Source organism: Mercenaria mercenaria, chromosome 13, assembly GCF_021730395.1.
Source record: "Mercenaria mercenaria strain notata chromosome 13, MADL_Memer_1, whole genome shotgun sequence".
In the NCBI taxonomy this organism is placed as follows: Eukaryota; Metazoa; Mollusca; class Bivalvia; order Venerida; family Veneridae; genus Mercenaria; species Mercenaria mercenaria.
In genome coordinates this window covers 45745572-45767035 of record NC_069373.1, presented here as the reverse complement: position 1 = coordinate 45767035, position 21464 = coordinate 45745572, and the positions used below count along the sequence as shown (strand labels likewise).

The 21464-nt window shown below is 33.9% G+C and overlaps 1 protein-coding gene across 18 annotated transcripts in view; it reads left to right on the top strand.

Moving 5' to 3' along the window:
- Positions 1-21464, top strand: part of LOC123528458 (neurogenic locus notch homolog protein 1-like) — a 163333-nt gene that overhangs the window by 72325 nt on the left and 69544 nt on the right. For all 18 annotated transcript variants that reach the window (XM_053521704.1, XM_053521703.1, XM_053521697.1 and 15 more), the window contains exons 11-13: positions 2004-2067; positions 17490-17669; positions 19887-20092. In XM_053521704.1, coding sequence (XP_053377679.1) covers positions 2004-2067; positions 17490-17669; positions 19887-20092 — 450 coding nt within the window. The remainder of the gene's footprint in view (positions 1-2003; positions 2068-17489; positions 17670-19886; positions 20093-21464) is intronic.

The following is a 21464-nucleotide window of genomic DNA, read 5'->3' as shown; positions in this document are numbered from 1 at the left end:
GATCGTGGGGTCGTGAGTTCGATCCCAGGGCGAAGAGCATGTTCTCAGTGACGATTTGATAAAAAAGAGAATGTGTCTGAAATTATTCGTCCTCCATCACCTATTCATATGGGGAAGTTGGCAGATAACAGCTTTGTACTGGAACAGAATCCAGGAACACTAAGACGGTTTACTGTCTACCGTTACATAACTGAAATACTACTAAAAACGGGGTTAAACCCAAAATAAAAACAAACAAATACTCTTAACGAAATGTTTAGAGGAAAATAAAATCATGTCACTCTAATGAATGTGAAACAAATCTGTGTCATGTTATAACGCTTTCGTAGCTGCCAAAGGTGAACCGAAAAGAATTTCCTTGTAAATTTTTATGTGAATAGCACGCTCTGTATTAACTATGCTTTTAAAATTTAAATACGTTCCATGACGGTAATCATTGGCATTCGTAACACTGACATAAAAGTAGCCTAAGTTATATGCTGAAATTTAGTCATTTTTCACTACTTGGCTTTTCATGAAAAAGTGATGCATTATTCAAATGAATTAGAATTACAATTTTAAAGCCTGATAAACCAACATTGATGAATACATAAGAATTCTATTATAGCGACACTACGCAACCAATCCACTTCAACCAAACTGTAGTCGACGACATATAGAGTTATTTATCGGTGCTAGTACCCAGCCCTATGGCGCATAGTGTAGCTTTTGCGAATAACAGTTTAAGCTGCTGCAACAGAAGACCTGACTGGAAGTCGACCAAACCAGGTTTCAACCTCTGCTTTGTGATAACGATTTTCTGAATTGTACAAACATTCACGTGAAAAGACTTACGTCGATTTAAACATGACACTAACAAAGATTCATCAGCACAGTTGTTGTGCAGTAACATTATGGAGCAAAACTAATTTTGATTTGACAACGCCAGCTTTTTTCCCAAAGGAACACGATCAGGCAAAGGACGACGGCTACTGGCAACACAGTATGATACTGGGGCAGAATACAAATGCATCTCTACCGGCAAAAAACCAAGCCTCATTTATATATTTGGTGCACTAGAGAATCAGCCGTGTTCTAGCAGATGTGTAACTAACTATCTGAAGAAATATATCATCCCTAAGATACGTCAATATGCTATGTTACAACTATTAACATGTACGCCATGCTGTTAAGACAGCTTTGAATCATATCTAGTTCCAGATCAAGCCACCTTTATAACATACAAAGTTTAAAGTTCCTTGCCATTTATAGTCACAGACACTTGGGGTTAGGATACCCACTCCCCACACACTCTCTCCTCTGCCTGCCTCTGCCAACTGTAAGCAATGTTTTGTAGCATTATAGCACTTACTTACCATAGGTGAGATCATAAAACGGATTATGTTATAATTTCAGCATGTTTTAAAAATGTACATTTTTACCATTATTGCTCTTTAGAAGTATAGATGGGCATCTGTGAAATTGACACTAGGAAACAATAGTCGATTTAACTTTCAAATTAGCATCCCTGGTATTTATCGCATCCCTGGTATTTATCGACGATTCTGTAATCATTCTCTCAAATGACATGAAAGTTCCCTACCCAGTCACATTTTTCTAACACCGGGCAGACCATTCCTACAGCTATCCTTATAATGATGTTCACCAAGCGAGGATACTTTAGGTATGACGCGGCCATCTGTTACTTGTGATAATGATAGTTGTTTCTGTAACATAAAATCTCGCGCAGTTAAGCTCTTGTTAAATAAAGAAAATTTGGAATTTAAACCAACTGAATGTTGCTGCGTCAATGAAAAATAAACATATATATCATCTTTAAATATATCAAACAATCTTGTAAATGTTTATATTGACTAAAAACTCCAATCAATATCCTGTTAGGCACATCCTTGATTTTAACCATGGTACGCATGTATTATATTTTGTGTTTGTCCCTATGATCCGTTTTGTCATTAACTGTCTTACAGGATTTAACTTTTACATTCTTTTCATTCTTGTTTAAGCTACTATGAGATGCAGCTAGAGGGTATCTTTTTACTTTACAAACACAAAGGGACTAACGTAGAGGTAATATCTAATTATGATACTTTTTGATTTGTAAACATGTTCTTTAATTTATACATACGAGTAGTAACTTCATACAAGAAACATTAAATGTTAAAAATGATTTCTTACAAACTAGATACATGTAAATGGTTCTACACATGTGCCAGTAGGGGACAAAATAATGCACGGAGATGCATGGGGTTTCCTCCACCATTAAAAACTGGAAAGCGATATGACAAAATTGTGTCAGTGTGACGTTAAACCCAATATGTTAATACCAAAACAAAAGTGATTCAATTCATCGTATTTTTGTAATAGCATGATGAACTTTGTCTATGAAGCAGAAGATACGGTGCCGTTTTCGTTTTTCTTTCTAGAATAACAGCAAGTATTTAAGGAACATTAAACAGTTGTGGTATATCTTTCTTTAAAATGATCTGTTCACATTTCCGAAAATATAACATGCTGTATAGCATATCAAATTGAAAAGGGATTTCACCTAGTATCCTGGGGACTAATATAAGTGGTAATAAAATTAATATATTTTCATGTATCAAGATTCTATTGTTATCTTCAAACAGATTTGGTCCTCTAAAAATGCTTCAGTCCAGCCAACATTTCGTGCGCAGTTTGGTAGACCCATATCTACTAAAGAATGTTTTGAATTGTCCATTTATTGTCAGTGAAAATAGTTATACACAAATGAATTATTTCTAGGTATCCATTTCTTTTCTCAAGAAATAAAAAAATAAGAATGATTTAATTTATTTCAAAACTCTGATAACACATGCAATAAACCGCCATTTCTATGCAATTTCCTTCATAAATAAAGAAAATGAAATTAAATTACTTGAATTACTTCATCCGGTTGTTAATTTGTGTCTTGAGAAAAGGAAGAAATGTTTTATATTAAATATACCTTTAAGCTCCTCCTTCATCAAAGACTGAACATCCTTTAAGTTTTGGCCAACAAACCAGACTACTGCATTTCACGTTTTATTGGTTGACAATTCATACATTACTTACACTTATTTGCACATTATAACGCCTCTTGACCAAAACAGCCGGTCAATATCCGTTGTATTAATGATCGAATTCGCCTATATAATTAAGGTTGCAATAAAACAATAAAGCTTACATTTTGGATGACCACATTATCATAAATTTACACTCATTTCATCAGATGCTTAGCTGATTTCCGGAGAAATACAATAACTAAATTTATAGCCGATGCATATATGTTTTGGTAAATACATTTCAAATGTGTACTGCTTATTTAAAAAGAGGTTTTATATTCAAGCTTGTTGACACCTGAAAAAATCTAGGCTCGTTATATATATATATATATATATATATATATATAGAGAGAGAGAGAGAGAGAGAGAGAGAGAGAGAGAGAGAGAGAGAGAGTTTCATGTTTTCATTGTAAGCTAATACTGACTTTTATGAGAAATGGCCCGTTGGAGAAAAAGTGATTGACCAGCAAATAACTACAGCGAGCGGTATGTTGCTGCAGGCAAAGCCCTTTGATTTGTTCTAACTTCTAAAACCAGTAAAATATATATGTGCAGAATAAAAGGGGAAATTCATGATTTTTAACATGACGTCACTCCTTTGTACTCGCAGTACTATATTTTTAATATTGGACTATTTTTAATCGGACTCAGTACAGTATTTCCCACGTGGGAATATTGGACTGTTTATTAATATTGGACTGCACGAGAAAAACGGTTAATATGCAGAATCAATGTACTCGTGAAGTCCAATATTTAGCTACAGTAAATTTCATATAAAAATAGTGTTACCAAATGAAAGCATTCAAATATTATAACACATACTGATAATGAAAAGGAAAATTAATATCAAAACTAAGTTTTATATATAGTTGCCTAATAAATAAATATGGACAAAATCGCAAAATTTCAAAAATAACTTTACATATTTTCTTTGCATGCGTCGACGTAGTCTTACTCCCTAAACGACAAATTGCTAGAGCAACAATTTCCTCAATATTGTTTACGTTTCCAGTTTTAAAGATTGTGCAAGAATTCATTCCTTTCTGCTTAAAAAGCAGTTTTATAAGACCAATCATTTGAGGCTGTACTGTAGTAAATTCCTGGATTTCGAGACGAGGGAGGGTCTACTAGTCAAACAGTCTCAAGTCCTCTATATTTAACAAAACGGTTATCTACTGCTTGCAATAACTTTGAAAATAAAAGATTAAATACAGCACAAATCAACCATAATAATTCGGTAGTGCTTGTTTTACGTTCACTTACCTTTTTAACAGTATTTCAGTCGCAACAAGGAATCGGTAAAACCGACTGATGCTCTCCGATGCATGTGCTTGAGGGAGATAATTCAAATACTAGGTAAGGTAGAGTTATGGTTCTTTGACACTGCAATTCCCATCAATGGCCTCTATCATTTTTGTCAAGTATCAATGAATTGCCGTTAATACTTTGTGAAAGTAATGTTCCAAACAAGCCTTATTTGTATAAAAAGGGAGATAATTAAAAAACTAGGTAAAGTTATGGTTCTTTGACAATGAACTTTCCGTCAATGGTCTCTATTATTTTGTGAAGTTTCGATGAAATGTCATTAATACTTTTCAAGTAATGCTCCGGATAAGCTTTATTTTGTATAATAAAGGGAGATAATTCAAAAGCTAGGTAAGGTAGAGCTGTGGTTCTTTGACAACGCTCTTTGTCTCAACGGCCTCTATAATTATGTGAAATTTCAATAAAATGCCGTTTATACTTTTCAAGTTATACCCCAGAGAGACGGACGGACGGACGGACGGACGGAAGGACGGACAAAGTGGCAACTATATGCTCGCCCTTCGAGGAGCATTAAATTAATAGTAATAATTTACAATTTACGAAAGTTAAGTGAATAATTGCATCCTCATACATAGCCCATATTTTGTTATGTCACAATCAAAATTTTCCGAATTTATCCGTGCATCTGTGCATAGAAAAAAATAACTGAATGCTTACACGTTTCTGAATGTTCATTTAAACGCCTGCAAATGATATTTTTGTTGTAGGTATTGACAGTATTTTTTAGCATTAACCGTAGGAATATACAGTTCATGTTTATTTGAGCATTACTTCCTGTGTCGCTTCAAGCAAAATACTGAAACACAATGTGAAACACAATGTGGTTTTTCTAGGGAATGTCAGGCTAAGGACCTCGGACATTTTCCTATTCAGATTGCCTATCCAATTAAGGAAAAACTGACCTAGGGCTAGACTTCTGAAATTGCATAGTAACGATAGTTGAAGAACATTTCTTGATAAATGCGACTTCATTTTACAAGTTTATGAACAAAAAAGAAGACTTTGTAGGCATTTCTCATTCTCATTTCTATTTAAATATGAATATAAATCATTTTTACGTTTTAAACATCTTTCCCCCCAGTGACGCAACAAAATATTTCACATGCCTTTGTAAATAATTATTATATACGTATGCTGCAAAAATGGTACTTGGTCACAGGGGTGGATGTGGGGGGGGGGGGGTGGGGGTACATGGTGTCGGCAAATGAATTTTACATAAATATTTGACACTTATTGCATGTGTATCCTAAACCTTACATATCCTCAGCTTTATTCATTTTTGTAAATATTTCAAGCATAGAAAACACTAAACTAAATACATAGCAGACATAGAAAGTCAAGCTAGAAAGCAAACTTATCCTAACAAGTATATCTTATGATTTTTTCAATCAGATCTTTTGCCTCTTGATTGTCTAAGTCCGTCGATTGAGTGTCATCAGGATTGAGACAACTGCGTCGTAAGTCAGGAACCAAGCAAGTGGCTTAGACATAGAGAATAATAGGTTAGTGCCGTAGATGAGAAAGTTTATCTGGCGAGGTGGAGGAGGTTATCGGGTGAGCCGAAGGCGAACCTGATAACGTCCGGAGCCGAGCCAGATAAACTTTCTCCATCTTAGGCACTAACCTATTATTCTATTTATCTTGTCATTACTTCATTCTCCGATATTAAGCAATTTATTTAAAAAAAATAAGTGTGCGACAACCGTTTTAATGACGTCATATTCGTAATGACGTCACTTATATAATAACGTAATCACCGACAAAATCGCAATAACTTCTTCGTTTTTTGAATAAAAACTCATTATTTGACCACTCTTTTTCTTAGTTCGGACATTTCCAACACAATGGTGATGGTTTCAATGCAAAATTTCTTATGACAACAATATCGATCATAAGGTCACATGATTAACTGACCGTATATCACTGGTCACGTGTCAGCTGACGGTATATCAAGAAAGATATACGGCACCCTGATATCGGGTCGAAAATACTGCAAGTGACAGGATAAATATACATATATATGTGTCTTCAACGTAAACATGACAAAGAGATATAGACGAACTTCTATGGGAATAGTGCCACTTTGGTGCAAATGTTTTACCTTTTGTAGGACACAATTAAAGCGAACCTAGAATCTGAATGCATTTTAAGAACAACATTTGCTTTAATTCGATTCAGCATCCTAAACTCTAACAGAACTAGAGCTGCTTTTGAGAAAAGCGAATGTCTCCCACAACTGCCTAATCATCTAAATAGCAAGTATGTCTTTATATACTATTTACACATTACAATTCTAGGGCCAGAACTCCAAAATGCCTGGACCGATTTGATTCATTATCGAACTTGGCCGAGGGTTATGGTCAAACACAATTTGTTCAAGTTTGGTGAAGATCGGATGAGAAATGTTCGACTTAGAGTGCGGACAAGAGCAAAAAAGTCAAGTTTCGGTAATTCAAGGGTCGTAACTACAAAATGCCTGGACGGATTTTGCTAGTTATCAAACTTGTCCGCGGTTTTATGGTCAAATACATTTTGTTCAAGTTTGGTGAAGATCGGATGAGAAATGTTTGACTTACAGTGCGGACAAGAGCAAAAAGGCCAATTTTCGGTAATTCAAGGGCCGTCACTCCAAAATGCCTAAACCGATTAGGCTAGTTATCGAACTTGGCCGAGGTCTTATAGTCAAACACATTTTGGTCAAGTTTAGTGAAGATCGGATGAGAAATGTTTGACTTAGATTGCGGACAAGAGTAAAAAGGCCGGTTTTTGGTAATTCATGGGCCATAACTCCAATATGCCTAGACTGATTTGGCTAGTTATCGAACTTGGCCGAGGTCTTATGGTCGAACACATTTTGTTCAAGTTTGGTGAAGACAGAATGAAAAATGTTCGACTTAGAGTGCCGACAAGCTTTGTGACAGACACACAGACTGGAGTAAATCAATATGTCTCCCACACCACTGTGTGGTGGGAGTCATAACTACACCAGACACCAACTCCTTAACTGACCCTGTTGCTTCCAGAACTAACAATGACGCCCATAGAACTAGTACTGACTCGCCCAGAACTAACACTGACACGCCCAGAATTAACACCAATTCGCTCACACGTCTGGACTTTATGTCGAAGCCAACCGAAATACTAGCAAGGACCTCAAAGAATTAACACACACCCCAAGAATATCTACATAAATTTTGATACTAGCTAGTGAAGTTCCGTTCCACTGATATAAAATGCTAAAAGTAAGGCACCCCTGAACCCACAGTGGCATAGGCAGTCTCCTGCACCCCTCCGCATCAACTGAAAATGGCCAACTACGCCAATGTATGGCAAGATACACCACTGCATGTATTCAATATATAATCCTCCACATAATGCCCGGTCAGTATTGTACATGTGTAAATACAGTATAGCAAATAGATGTATTGAAAACTAACAATAGGCTATGATCAATGCATCAGTTATCATGGGCACTCGGATGGAAATAACTGAAGTACAGTTATGGGACCAAAAGTTTTGTTCCACTTTCATTTTTTCCTTTTCGTTTATTTTTAAAAAAGTCAATAAAACTGATAATCTGCATGGTATAAGTTTACTTATTGTGTTAAAATATTTCATAGTAGACATACCTTAAATGCCAATGCTTATTTTAACTAAAAATACACATATAAATTTTTTTAAAAATATGACCCTTAGTTACAAACTGTTCGAATTTCAAGAAAACGAATATGAAATAAAAATTTTTTTTGTGACAGATTGATAGGAATATTAATTATTTATCAGTATTTGAAGCCATTATATAAAACTATCAGCTATTGAAGTCAAGAAATAGCATTGCTCTTTGGGCAAAATCCCTAGCATAATGTCCGATGTCCTTTTTAAATATAGCAATCAGAACGATAAATGCTTATTAATTTTAGTGACTATTCTAGATCCTACTAACAAATTTTATCCAATTCCCTTAATTTTCCGTTGAAACCCTTGGCGTTATCCGTATTAAAACAACTGCAAAAAGTGTTCCTTTCAAAATATAAACGTTTATAGCACCCCACGTACATGTATAACAGATTGCCTTTATTTCTTGTGTTCGAAGCCAGTGTGAAGCATTTACTCACATTTGTTCAGTCTGTGAGACTGCCTATTGGAAAAGAAAACGAATTGCAAATAAGGAAACCCGCCCGCTTAGCTCAGTAGGTAGAGCGTCGGTCTACGGTCGCGGGGTCGTGAGTTCGATCCTCAGGCTGGGCGTATGTTCTCCGTGACTATTTGATAAACGACATTGTGTCTGAAATCATTAGTCCTCCACCTCTGATTCATTTGGGGAAGTTGGCAGTTACTTGCGGTGGAGAACAGGTCTGTACTGGTACAGAATCCAGGAACACTGGTTAGGTTAACTGCCCGCCGTTACATGACTGAAATACTGTTGGAAAACGGCGTTAAACCCAAAACAAACAAACAGACAAAAACAAAAAAAGCTAATAAGGGACACATGTACTTACATAATACTTACTCAATATTTATAAATTTTGTACTCGATTGTACTATTTCATTTTATGATTCCGGATGAAATACTGAGATTTAAGTGAAATAATTCTAATAAATTCAAGGTGAATGATATCAAATATATTTTTCAGTACTCCAGTTTGGACTTAATTAAATATATTGTCCCTTTAGGTGCCTCGAGCACTGTCATCAGTTGTGATAATAACTTAAGTAAGAGTACGTTTGGGTGCACAAATAATCAAAGCGCTCAAAGCGCTGATGGTGGCTGCTAATCAATGTTTAAAATATTACAAAGAAAGCGACAACTGAGGAATTGTTAATATAAACCATAAGAACTTTTTTCTGCATTTTTTTTTAATATTCGGCTTTGGTTTCAAAATTAATCCTTTTTCACTGCCAGTCATTGTTTACATACACACTGATTCAGTTTTTAACGAATAGTTTTGATCCTTTTTGAATATTTGTGACGAAAACTACAACATAAATTACATCGAAGATGTTTTACTATGAATAAATAATACAAGCTTTTTCTCCAAATCAGTCAGCTTTTAAGATTTCTTTTTAAAGCTTTTGGGCAGTGTCTGTCATGAATTATTATACACACTGATTTAGTCCGTATCAGGTAGCTGTGGTTTTCATGAGACTTTTGTGAAAGAAAACAACACAAACATGCACCACAAATGCATCGCAGAATGTCAGTTCTGCAGCCAGTGTATTTTAGATGTGCATTAATTATCACTCCATCTGTTATACTCAAAAGTTCGCTAGACATAACAGCAGGCGTCGCAAAAATGCTGGACATTAAGTCAGACCATCTTACAACTTTAGTCAGACCGAGAAAAACGTCGAAAAATATGTAACTGGCGAAACGAAACCGTTTTAATTTTTATACATATATTTGTATCAATCCAGATATATTGAGACGCACCATCAGAAAACCAACATAGGTCTTTTGCGACCAGCATGGATCCAGACCAGCGGCGAGCCTGTGCATCCGCGCAGTCTGGTCAGAATCCATGCTGTTTCAAAGCCTATTGCAACTAGAGAAACCGTTAGCGAACAGCAAGGATCCTGACCAGAGTGTGTAATCTGGGTCCATGCTGGTCACAAATGCACTATGTTGTTTTTCTCATGGTGCGACTCGAATGAATTTAGCTGAAGTGAGCAGAATCTGTCTTGAAACAATTCAATTTTTAACGGGCTTACAAGCTGATGAAATCGTGATACAGTAGCACCACTTAGTCAAAGCGAGCTTGCAACATTTGTCAGCTTGGGCGACCTGTGGGTTTCCATGTTGATAATTCGTGTTTTGTCGGACGAAATTGTACAGAATACATGTAAATCTATGCATGCATATAGTATCTTATATTGTACATTTGCTGAAGGAAGATTATCCGTGAGGGAATATTATTTAGAAAACATACATGTCTTTGATTCTCACGGCAGGTCACATTGCAAACAATATCGAATGAATTTTAACTGAATGTTCTTTTATTTTTGTTCACTCTCGTATTGTTAAGCATGTTTTAGTATATTTTGTCCTTGATATAACGATGAACTGTACATGTTCAAGTTATATCCATAAATTACTGTCCTGTTCATAAATCATCTCACTAAATTTGCGCTAATTAGTGTTAATTGGCAGTATCAACGCCTGAGGAAATCCATATCATTGCTGATTATCGATTTTCTATAAATAGCCTGATTAACATGTGGTCATATTTTTGCGTGCTTGAAACGAAAACGAGACAATGCAGTCGAAAATTCAGTAACATTCTTAGATCACTAGGGTTGCATTGATATAATATCTTACAATTTGATAGCTATGACGAACATTTAAGTTTGTTCTGACATATTTGAAAAGTGTTACAACTTGCTGGAAAAGCTATCAGAGGTACAAACTGGTATTGTCTATGGACCGGAAATGTTTGGAAACTTTTCCGTTGAAATTCCGTTTCTATTTTAGCCGCGGATTATTGCTAGCAGAAGTCATTGTTCTTTATCGAATAAAGCCTTAAATTTCGGGAGTTATACATGTGACACTGCGGTTAGGAAACATTTTTGAATTGTCAGTCTGGATTCCCAGGCTAGGTTTCTATACATATATTAAGCTACCTTTTCTACGTTATAAGCTACGTGACCTCTGGGGCAGTACTATGCAATAGCTAATCATCGCTCCAGTTCAGGTGACATGAGGTCATCGTTTATTCACGTGACCATAAATTTGCATATTTGTATTCATACACATAGTTGTTTTAATTAAAACGTTGACTTCAGTTTGTATTGATTTTAGTCGCCGAATTCACATTAAAAAATGGTATTAAGGCATATATTGTAGCTTTGCATATTCTGCACGTTGTGTAGATAATTGTTTACCTGGGAAGCTTGGAACTATTTTTGGTTGTGTTGTTAGGATGGTCTTAATAACTGACAAGATTTCTCAAACTGAGTATTCTTTTTGACACTGGTGGCAGCAGCCACCAAAAATCATATTGAAAGAAAGTTTTCCTTAGTTTTCAGCTTCCGCCTCGCCGTAATGCGCCGTGTATTAACCAGTTAACAGGAAATAAATTAATATCACAAGAATGGTTTTGACTTACCAGTAGCTGTACCCAATAATATATCAAAAGTGTGTGTTTTGTAAGTTTTCTTGCACTAAATTTGAAGATATTCGGGCAAATTCATGAACAACCCAACAAAAACTGTCATTGAACTAGTAAATCACAATAGCATATTGCCAGGCATGTAAACAAATCACCCATTTTCTCATTCAATGCACATGCAGCAGTCAATTTCTCCAGCTGTCCGATTCCAACTACGCTTTTAGTGAAATATTATCATCATCCGACATACCCTTGTAAATTTTAACACCTAGAAAGTTTCCTTGTACACGCTTAAATAAAAAGAACAGAAGCACTTTACCCTTGCCATGAATTAAAATAAATCCAGTTTTTGTTTCCAAAATTTTACACAATTTCTTTCCGCCGCCATTCATGAGAATACTACTGTTTGTGTTAATACAATTAATTGCATCACGAGAATCCCGAAACGAAAGTCCTATATTACGAAGGCGAAAAACACGAGAAAACCGCAATCGTGCATTATGATATAAAACTTGCGAAAAATTGTCTCGAGGATCTACAGGGTATTTCATAATAATATAGCAACTGTTATTAAATGCGGTAAAGTGAATAAAACTGAATTTATTTATGAATATTTTACGTCAATAGTTTGTACGTAATTCTTTATTGGCTATGTCATAAAAAACAATGTTTTAAGTAAGATATAAGCCACAAACGATCAAATATGTAAAATACTGGACGATCCTTAGCGCTAACGCGCTTCGGACAGTCCAGTATTTTACATATTGGATCGTTTTCGTCTTATATCCTATACGTAAAGAATGGCAGTAGGTACCAGGCGATTTCATGCGGAAGTAAGCTCATTTAAAGACCCACCACGACCTAGTGACCTACTTTTTTCGCCCACAAAATCTTCATGAAAATCATTCTTATAATACAGTTAATATACAGCTTTTCAGGTGGACAATTTAGACCATACCTGAATAAATGTGTTTTCACAACTTTATATGCCACCTTATTCAGTCAGTCTCTTTTCAGTATAGTATTAAGAATATAGATGAATAACTGTCTTACACTGTAGAAACAAAATGTGATTGAAATTTGGCTAAATACACTGATTTATGTACATATTACTACATTAATTCAATAAAATGTTAACACATTAAACATATTGTCTTGGCCTAATATATCTCACTGTCAGTTTGAAACTAAACTTTTGAAAAAATTATATTTTCATGGAAATCATGTATAATTACCATCATAGAAATACAAAAGAATACAGTTATTTTGTAGTGCCTCTTTAAATTCTGTATTTGCTTAATAGTGTTGCGTTGAATAAATATGTATTCTTATGAATTAACTAGCCTAAAATTCTGAATAGGACAGGTTAATAGTATGTGAATTTAAAAGATGGATATTGATGCGGATCAGTCAACTATTTGCCGGTTTTGCAATGTTTTTACCCACTATATAGCAAAACGTTTTGTTGAACGGTGTCACTTTGAATGAGAATACAAAGAAGTGTATTGATGTTAAAATGCCATCTGCTATTTTTCTTTTACCAAAACTTCGAACTGTCATGGAAACGTGTATATAATTAAGATATTACGACGTAGAATAGTTATCAGGGTATCAGCAACAACCATGCATTCATTTAAACATGTAGAGAAAAATGATAACTAACTGGTTTTCAAAACGATATTGAATACATGAACTTTAAAAAAAATCTCTCAAAATATAAGAGTCGGAATTTGCTTTTTTTCTTTCCAATATGCTAGTCAGTAACTGCCCAATACGCCTAAGCAGACTGACATTAAATGATTCCTTTCTGTACATGTACTCTTTTGATTTTACGCAAACCGTTTCAGGGGCTTTGTCTGCAAGAAAACGCACACGAACATTTATCTAAAGGTGCAAGCCTACAGTCAATCTTGGATATATTTTCAGGTGTTTATCAATGATCTATTATCATCCCTAATAAATAGAAACGTATTAAGGCACAATTTGTAATTACATGATATATGCTATTTATTAAAATCAACTTTGTTCGAGCGTAAATAAGTGTGACATCACAAATATAAGACAATCGTTTCAGCAATTTTATAACACTGGTTGATTTTCGTGGTAGATTTATTGTCTTGTTACATATCAGAAATATCTTCTTATCTTGACAGTAGATAACTTTCGCTTTTATTTTTAGCGTCTACGCAAAATTGCACAGTTTTGTCCTTTCATTCCAGTGGTGTTTGACGTACACTTTATCGGCTACAAATTAATCATGACAGTTGCTTTTATTTAGATTTTGAACGTATATCCGTTTATTGTATCTTAAATCACTAATTAATATTCAGAAAGCGTTGATACAATTTTTGTCGTTGACGGTTTAGCTGTAAGATGGATTTGGCAAGGCAGAGTTCTTGGAATGTGACTAATCCTGTCGGATTGTTTTCCAAATGATTTTAATAGAATGACATAAGCACCACCTTTAAAAGCGAAAAGGCAGATACAAAAATAAACAAAGAAAATCAAACATATTTTAATTTTATCGTTTTCTGAATATGTAAATATGTTCATTTTGTATGAAAATTGCCAAGTTCAGACCATTCAGTGAGATTGCTGAGATTGTTGGCGTGGTCGTTGCGTAGGTTTTAGGTCTGTATTAGCTTATATCTGCACAGGAGTTTAACAACATTTCCACCCAGTGTTGGAATTTCTCATTGTTGTAAAGATATTCATACTATATAGAACAGGGTAATTGTTGACATGATTTGTACAACTGTGAAATATTCTTTCTCAGGAGGAATTTCCCTAATATTTGAAGTCTAAGCCTAAGATGATGGCTTGGTAAGATATGTTTCAAAACTGTTCCCAAAGTTGAAAGTTGCCTGATGAGTCCGTTCATTGCTTTATATAAAAATGGTAATTCCAGAGTTTTCTATTGGTAAGTCATCAAAGCCACACTGGGTTAATGTAATCACATTGTGCTTGTTACTGATTTAATCAAATAGCAATTCAATGTTTGGAATACTTTAAAAATGGAAAAGTTAGCTACGTGGAAATGTTCACTAACTTCTCGAATTCAACAGATACGTAAAAATAGTAGCCTGCGTAAATGTCAAAGTTCATCAAACACGTCATTTTCATACAGTAAAGACAAACAAAGTAAGCTTTCAGATTGGCCCTTTTGTCAGCGATTCGCGAATATTTCCGCTTGCAAAATGTTTGGAATAGGCAATTCGCGAACTTCTCGAACCACAGTTATATCCACTTACTATACAGTACCTTTCTGTAATAAATACTTCTATATTACTACGTACTTTTACCCCTACCATGTGTGCAGTTTTCATTTTTTAACATTACAATAGATTAATATTTTCATGATTTTAGATAACTTTCATAATCCCATTAAAGATTTAGGCTTGATATATCCAAACAGTTTTATTTTGTCCTCGAAGCATAAGAAATTATTGAGACTTGTCTCCCCTGTGTTGTTTTTTATCAAATATGTGTATTTATAGATGTACCTTTTTGTGTCACATCTGTTTATACTAATTCCCGAAACTGTTTAGAGATATAAGTGGAATATAATATGAATGGTAGACTCGTTTGATGATGTTAAACTTGTTTAAACGAAATATTTAAAGAGAAACAACTTTCTACAGTGAAGACTTTCAAAAATCATTTTCACATTGTCATTGGCCTGTATCCAGGTATATCTTTAAATATTCTATACTTCATCTACTGACATACTTTCAAATGCATACGTAACAGCAATAACATATAATATTATTAGGTTATTTGACATTGTTCTGTACAATACGGATATATATTTGGACTCGTACCCAACTGAGGAAACCCTATTGGACGAACCGCTAAGCAAAAATATCTCGTATTGTACAGTACAATGTTAAATAACTTTTTTATTCTATATCTATTTTACTTTAGTTTAAATTAAAAATGATTCACTGAATATTGTTTTGTGCCTTTTCTGATTCAAGACGCATAATCAAACTCTTTACTTAGAACGCTTTCTTCACCCGATTTACATTCGGAACATTTTCACGCCTTTCGGGCTTTATCGTATGTTTAACATGGAACTGTTGAACCGTCCAAATACGGAAAATATACAGGACTTTTGCACGCACGTGCGTCCGATACGGTAATTGTACGGTCACATGTTGCAAGTAAACTTTCAAGATTGGATAAATAGAATAGATATAGAATAAATGGTTATTACAAATGACTGTGGTTTAAGGTAGTTCTGCACGTTTGGACCGAAATATTTTCTACAATGTAGAATTTGATTAAACTCCGATTTTTCAAAACATCAGAATATACCTTGAAAAATTCGGACCTCGTGCAATTTTTCATAATGGAAGTCTATGGGAAAATCATAACTTTCAAAACATTTTCGCGAATAGAAATTTTTCTACAATGTAGATTTTGATGAAACTTCTCACAGTTGTAAATAGGCACATGACTTACAATATGGAGAAATAAAATGTATAGGTCCGTGTGCTTATTTTTGAGATATTTGACCATGATTAATGTGAACCGAATATTTCACTCTAATTTCAAGACTTTATTTTGAATTATTTAACCTGACATGTTTTAATATCATATTTTGACTTTAGAAATATAGCAACAGTGCCATTTTAATAAATTTACTCACACGTTGTCATTACTTCATAAAATGATTTTCATTTCCGCACGCCGAATCCAGGCTTTATTCTACGGATAAATTTTTAAATGACCTTACGCCATCACTTCCGGTTTATCAAAAGTGCAGAACTACCTTAAAGTAAACGTTACTTTATTTTGGTTTTATTGTATAATATGATTTTATTGATTACGTTAGTTAGAAAATGAAGTCAATTAATTTTCTTAAATGTGATTGAAAAATATTTATGTACTTGGCAAGAATGGTTTTATGGATCATTTGAGCAGATTAACAACTCTCACATGACTTTGTCAAATGCTACTGGTGCCATATTTTGAACCAAAACTACAAATAAAAGAAGATCATGTAACTTACATTAGTCTGTGCAATATAAAATAAATAGTGTATAGTTCACATAATATGAACGTTCCTGCTCATTTATTATGTTGGGAATTATTATTATGTTCCTTTAAGAGGCGACTGTTAATCTTATTAATGTTATTTTTTTTTTTTTTTTTTATAATTTATTTTTTCTCTTTTATGACATACATCATACAAACACGTTACACTTGTTTTGTACAATTCTGCAGACCTATTAAATAATAATAAAACAGAAATATTATTTTTGAGATACATAAAACAATTGCAAATTATTTCCCCTTCAGCTTTGTTTATAAAATCGTTTTGTATGTCCAAAAAAGATAAATAAATGTATCCACTTTGCATGATAAGACGCTTAATTTGAGAAGAAAGTTAACACTGTATAAAATAAAAGTAGAGAGAAAAAAAAAGTATAGAGTATACCCATGTGTGCTCTTGATTACCTTTGAAATAGATTATTTCAAATATTTTGTTTCCCTTTTTTCATGTGTCTCAGTGATGTACGTGGTAAGGATGCATATTAAAGATTTAAGAAAGACCATTTCTTTAAATGATAATCAATTTTGTTTTGCATTATTGCTATTTCTTTTTCTAGACAAATTCTGATATTTAAATAGGTTAAAAACTGATTGAATACGGGAACATTTTGTCTATTTTTCATTTGAAAAATAAAATATTTCATCAAAAAAATCATGAAATTTATGGTATTGCTTTTTAACCCCGTTTGCACAGTGCCAAAACTTATACATTCTAGATTGAACAGGCACGATATTCCCTTTTCTGCAAGAAAGTTACTTAGTCTATTCCACAAAATTTGAACATGATTACATTCCCAAAATAGATGTTCTATACTTTCCACTTGCATGTTACAAAAATCACTTATTAATGTTATTATATAGATATTTAACTAATATTCAACGTCGATGTTTGCAATTATACCAAGTGCACTTCACATGTTTATATGTTTAAAACTAGGTTCAGATAATAACTACAAGATGCTGGAATAGACCGACATGTATTTGTGCTGTTGCAATACGAGCAGGGAGAGATGTTTTTATGATAAATATTTGCGGCAGTATCAACTTTTTTGGATTTACGCATTGTGGCGAAGGTGGAATATTGCAAATAATTAAAGTTAATGACAACCTTTATAATGTAAGTTCTATTTTCTTTTATATTATCTAATAGTAGAATAAATAAACTGACCAGTGCATTATCTAATATCATTTTTAAACCAAATATATACCTAAATCAGTTTAGATAACATTTAAAAAACATAGTTGATTCATCGTCGTTAAATTAACATTTCAAACTGGTATCTATCCTTCAACACAGCTTGATCAATCCAGTCAAAACAGAATGCCCGTAATACTAGAGTTTCTACAAAACATGAAGTTTTGGTGTCACTTGCGTCAAATAAAGAAACCTTGATCTCTTAATTAGTAAACCAAGTACAAATAAAGTGAACCCGTCGGGGACCAAGGGACTGGCAAAATTATCGAAAGCAATAGTTGGTCATAAAACAAATCATTTAAGTGTTTTCAACATTTAGATATACGCCATTACGTCAAAGGATACCCATAACTTTTAAAATTATTTATAATTGGTAAGTTAAAGCAATGTAAATGAAATAAATTCACATTGTATACATCGCATTACGGTATAAGACCTAAAAAGATGGTTTAATTCCGCTAACCTGATCGACCCTAATTTTTAACTTAACCCTAAATTTCAATAGTAAGTATATACAAGAAGAAACGATCTTCAAAATTATTCCTAACTAAATTTCAATAACGAACGATACTTTAGAATATTCAAGCATAATCATGCATTTCACACGAGCATATGATTGGCAGTAAACCAGCGTATACACGAGCGTGTAAATTATGAATTACATGTTCACAAGAGCAATCGTTTAAATTATGAATTACCCGAAAAATCGAACGTTTGTGATAATTATGAATTACATGTTCACACGAGGGTATTCGAGCGTTTGCATTATGACTTTCACCTCGTCGAATGACACTGTCACGAGCTTTTAAAGCATGATTCGAGACGCAATTGCGGAGTTGAGAAATATGTCTCCAAAGCGGGGAGTGTAATTCATACATTGACACACCGGAACTTACAATGTACAGTGGCTTGGAACACAGTTACTTTGGGCTTAGAAAAGCTTACAGTAGTATTGGTCAACACTTTTCTGCATATTATTATCACACAGACATATCTGACGAACATGAACAAGTTTTATAAGGATCTGGTGACATTTGAAAAATACTCCTATATACTGTCAGGTTTAAATCTACTCAAGATTTCCAACTTCTCCTCATTGTTTACACACAATGACCTTGTTCTTGACAATTTTATTTAATTAATTAGACAAAAACACACATACTAATGGTGTCCATCGATTCTGCACTTAAAATTCTTTCCATTCATATACATATTACTACATGTTATGGACTAAAATCAGCAAATATCTTCGTTATTTTCATCTCATGCCAGTGATTTTGCGCCGGCCACATAAACTTTTCATTGCATTGTCCGTGCGTTGTCTAAGCTCTGAATGTGAATTTGTTTGTTTGTTTGTTTTGGGTTTAATGCCGTTTTTCAACAGTTTTTCAGTCATGTAACGGCGGGCAGTTAACCTAACCAGTGTTCCTGGATTCTGTACCAGTACAAACCTGTTCTCCGCAAGTAACTGCCAACTTCCACATATGAATCAGAGGTGGAGGACTAATGATTTCAGACACAATGTCGTTTATCAAATAGTCACGGAGAACATACGCCCCGCCCGAGGATCGAACTCGCGACCCCGCGATCCGTAGACCGACGCTCTACCTACTGAGCTAAGTGGGCGGGTACTGAATTTGAATTAAAAATCAGTTTCAAGAAATGATTGATGATAAATCAGGGTTTTATCTTTTCAAAAGTACAAAATTGTTCCTTTTATCCTTGAAGCGCTACGAAAAGTTCCAACTTTTCCGGCTCTGGGTCAATTACACTAAGGTAAATGTCCTAAATTTGGACGAGCTGGTTTGTCATGTTTTGAACAAATAGATGTTAACTTTACTAACGATTCAAAATGTCTCCTATAATTTGATGTACATGTTTAAAACTACCTTGATTGCTAAAAACGAAATCCATCATACATACATGCTTGCTATAAAAATACATGCGTTGGTAGAAAAAGTTTAACCTACCTGACTACACTTTTTTCAAATCCGTTGACGAAAACAAGTAATTTTCATGGCCTTTTAAGCGGCAAGAATGATCCTTTACTCAGACGAAATCAGCTTTGTTTGATATATTTCTGTTTGTATTGAATAAAATGACTTAGTGACATTTCATAAATTGTTATTTTGTTTGCAGATATACACACCAACTGGTACAAAAATAACAGTTTCACTGTTATATGGATACATTAATGTAGATATTGCAATGGCACCGAAAGACTTAAATAACGTAGAAGGCTTATGTGGTTATTTTGATAATGACATTTCAAACGATTTTCGGCATAGAGATGGAACAACTTCTGGGCTTGATTGGAAAGATGATGACTTTTCTAATAGCTGGAGGTATTCAGATTTATCAGTGCAAAGAAGGTTAAGACTGCAAAATGTCTCAACATTTCGGAATAATGAAAGCTGAATAAAGTTCTTTAACCTTCCTTTCATAAACATATAAAATTCAATACATACTGCTTTATACCACAGTTGCTAAAATTATCATTCCGTGTTAGTATAATAAGTGTATATGAATCAAACGCGGATATGATATTTTGTTAAAATGTCTGATTCATTAATGCATTGTTTATACCCTAGAGTTATATATGTTCCTATTTAGAAAGACATTTTCAAAAAGGTTCATTTACAAGTTAATATGTTACTATCAATAACACATGTATAACATAATTCAAAGAAACTGTTATACATTAAAGGGAAATGTCTTAGAAAATTTGGTGTAGATTGCATTGCAAAAGAAGGATTAGTGACTATTTCTTAATCGTACATAAATGATAACCTTATTGGCAGAGGTGTACACGTGGTTTACCGAAGTGAAGGTGGATAATGAACTAGCGACAATATTGTAGAGTTTCGCATTTTTAGATATTTTAACTTAAACATTCGTATATATTTATTACAATTCATATTCTTTCTTTTATTGAAACTCGCTTTTGTAATGCGACAGCTATGAGTTCGTTGTTTATGGTCTGCCAATTGGATTGTTTACACAATAAAGAACATACTTCACAATATCACTTATTTGTATCCACAATGAAGATATGCATCATGGTACGTGTTACAAATTTTAACATTGAAACAAGAAATATCTTTAAGAATGATGGTCGGCGAATTGTAATAAGGAAAGAAGTTTATGAATTTTTCATCTAACATTCATCTTTCATCTAACAATTTGCAAAACTAAACACCGCACTTTAACAATTTACATGGTTCTCTTTTAATTTTTCGCAAAGGTTTCGTAGGGTTGCAATTTTGTTTCGTTTATCCTTAGACGAATAATTACAGCAGTAGTTTGATGAAGATTCATGAAGCGGTTCATGAGAATAGGTCATTAAACGTGTTTATATTTTTAGCTAAATTGGTCCCTACCCCCATTTGTAACAAAATAGCAAGAGACTTTACGATATTGTTACACATCGAGTTTGATAAAAATCCATTACATTTTAGTGGTTAATGCGAAGAAAGGCATATCTACTTTTAGCTATAGTGGTCCCTAATAGGGCCCAAGTTCCTATATAAATTAATTTGGAAGAGGACCTTATAATGATGCTCCAGACCAAGAATGACAAAGATCCACCAAGCTGTTCATGAGACTCTGTATAAAGGCATTTCTAGTTTTAGCACTAGCAGCCCATAAAAGGGGTTAAATGTCCCAGCTGAACAAAATTGGCTGCGGGCCTAATAAAGATGCTACAAATCAAGTTTG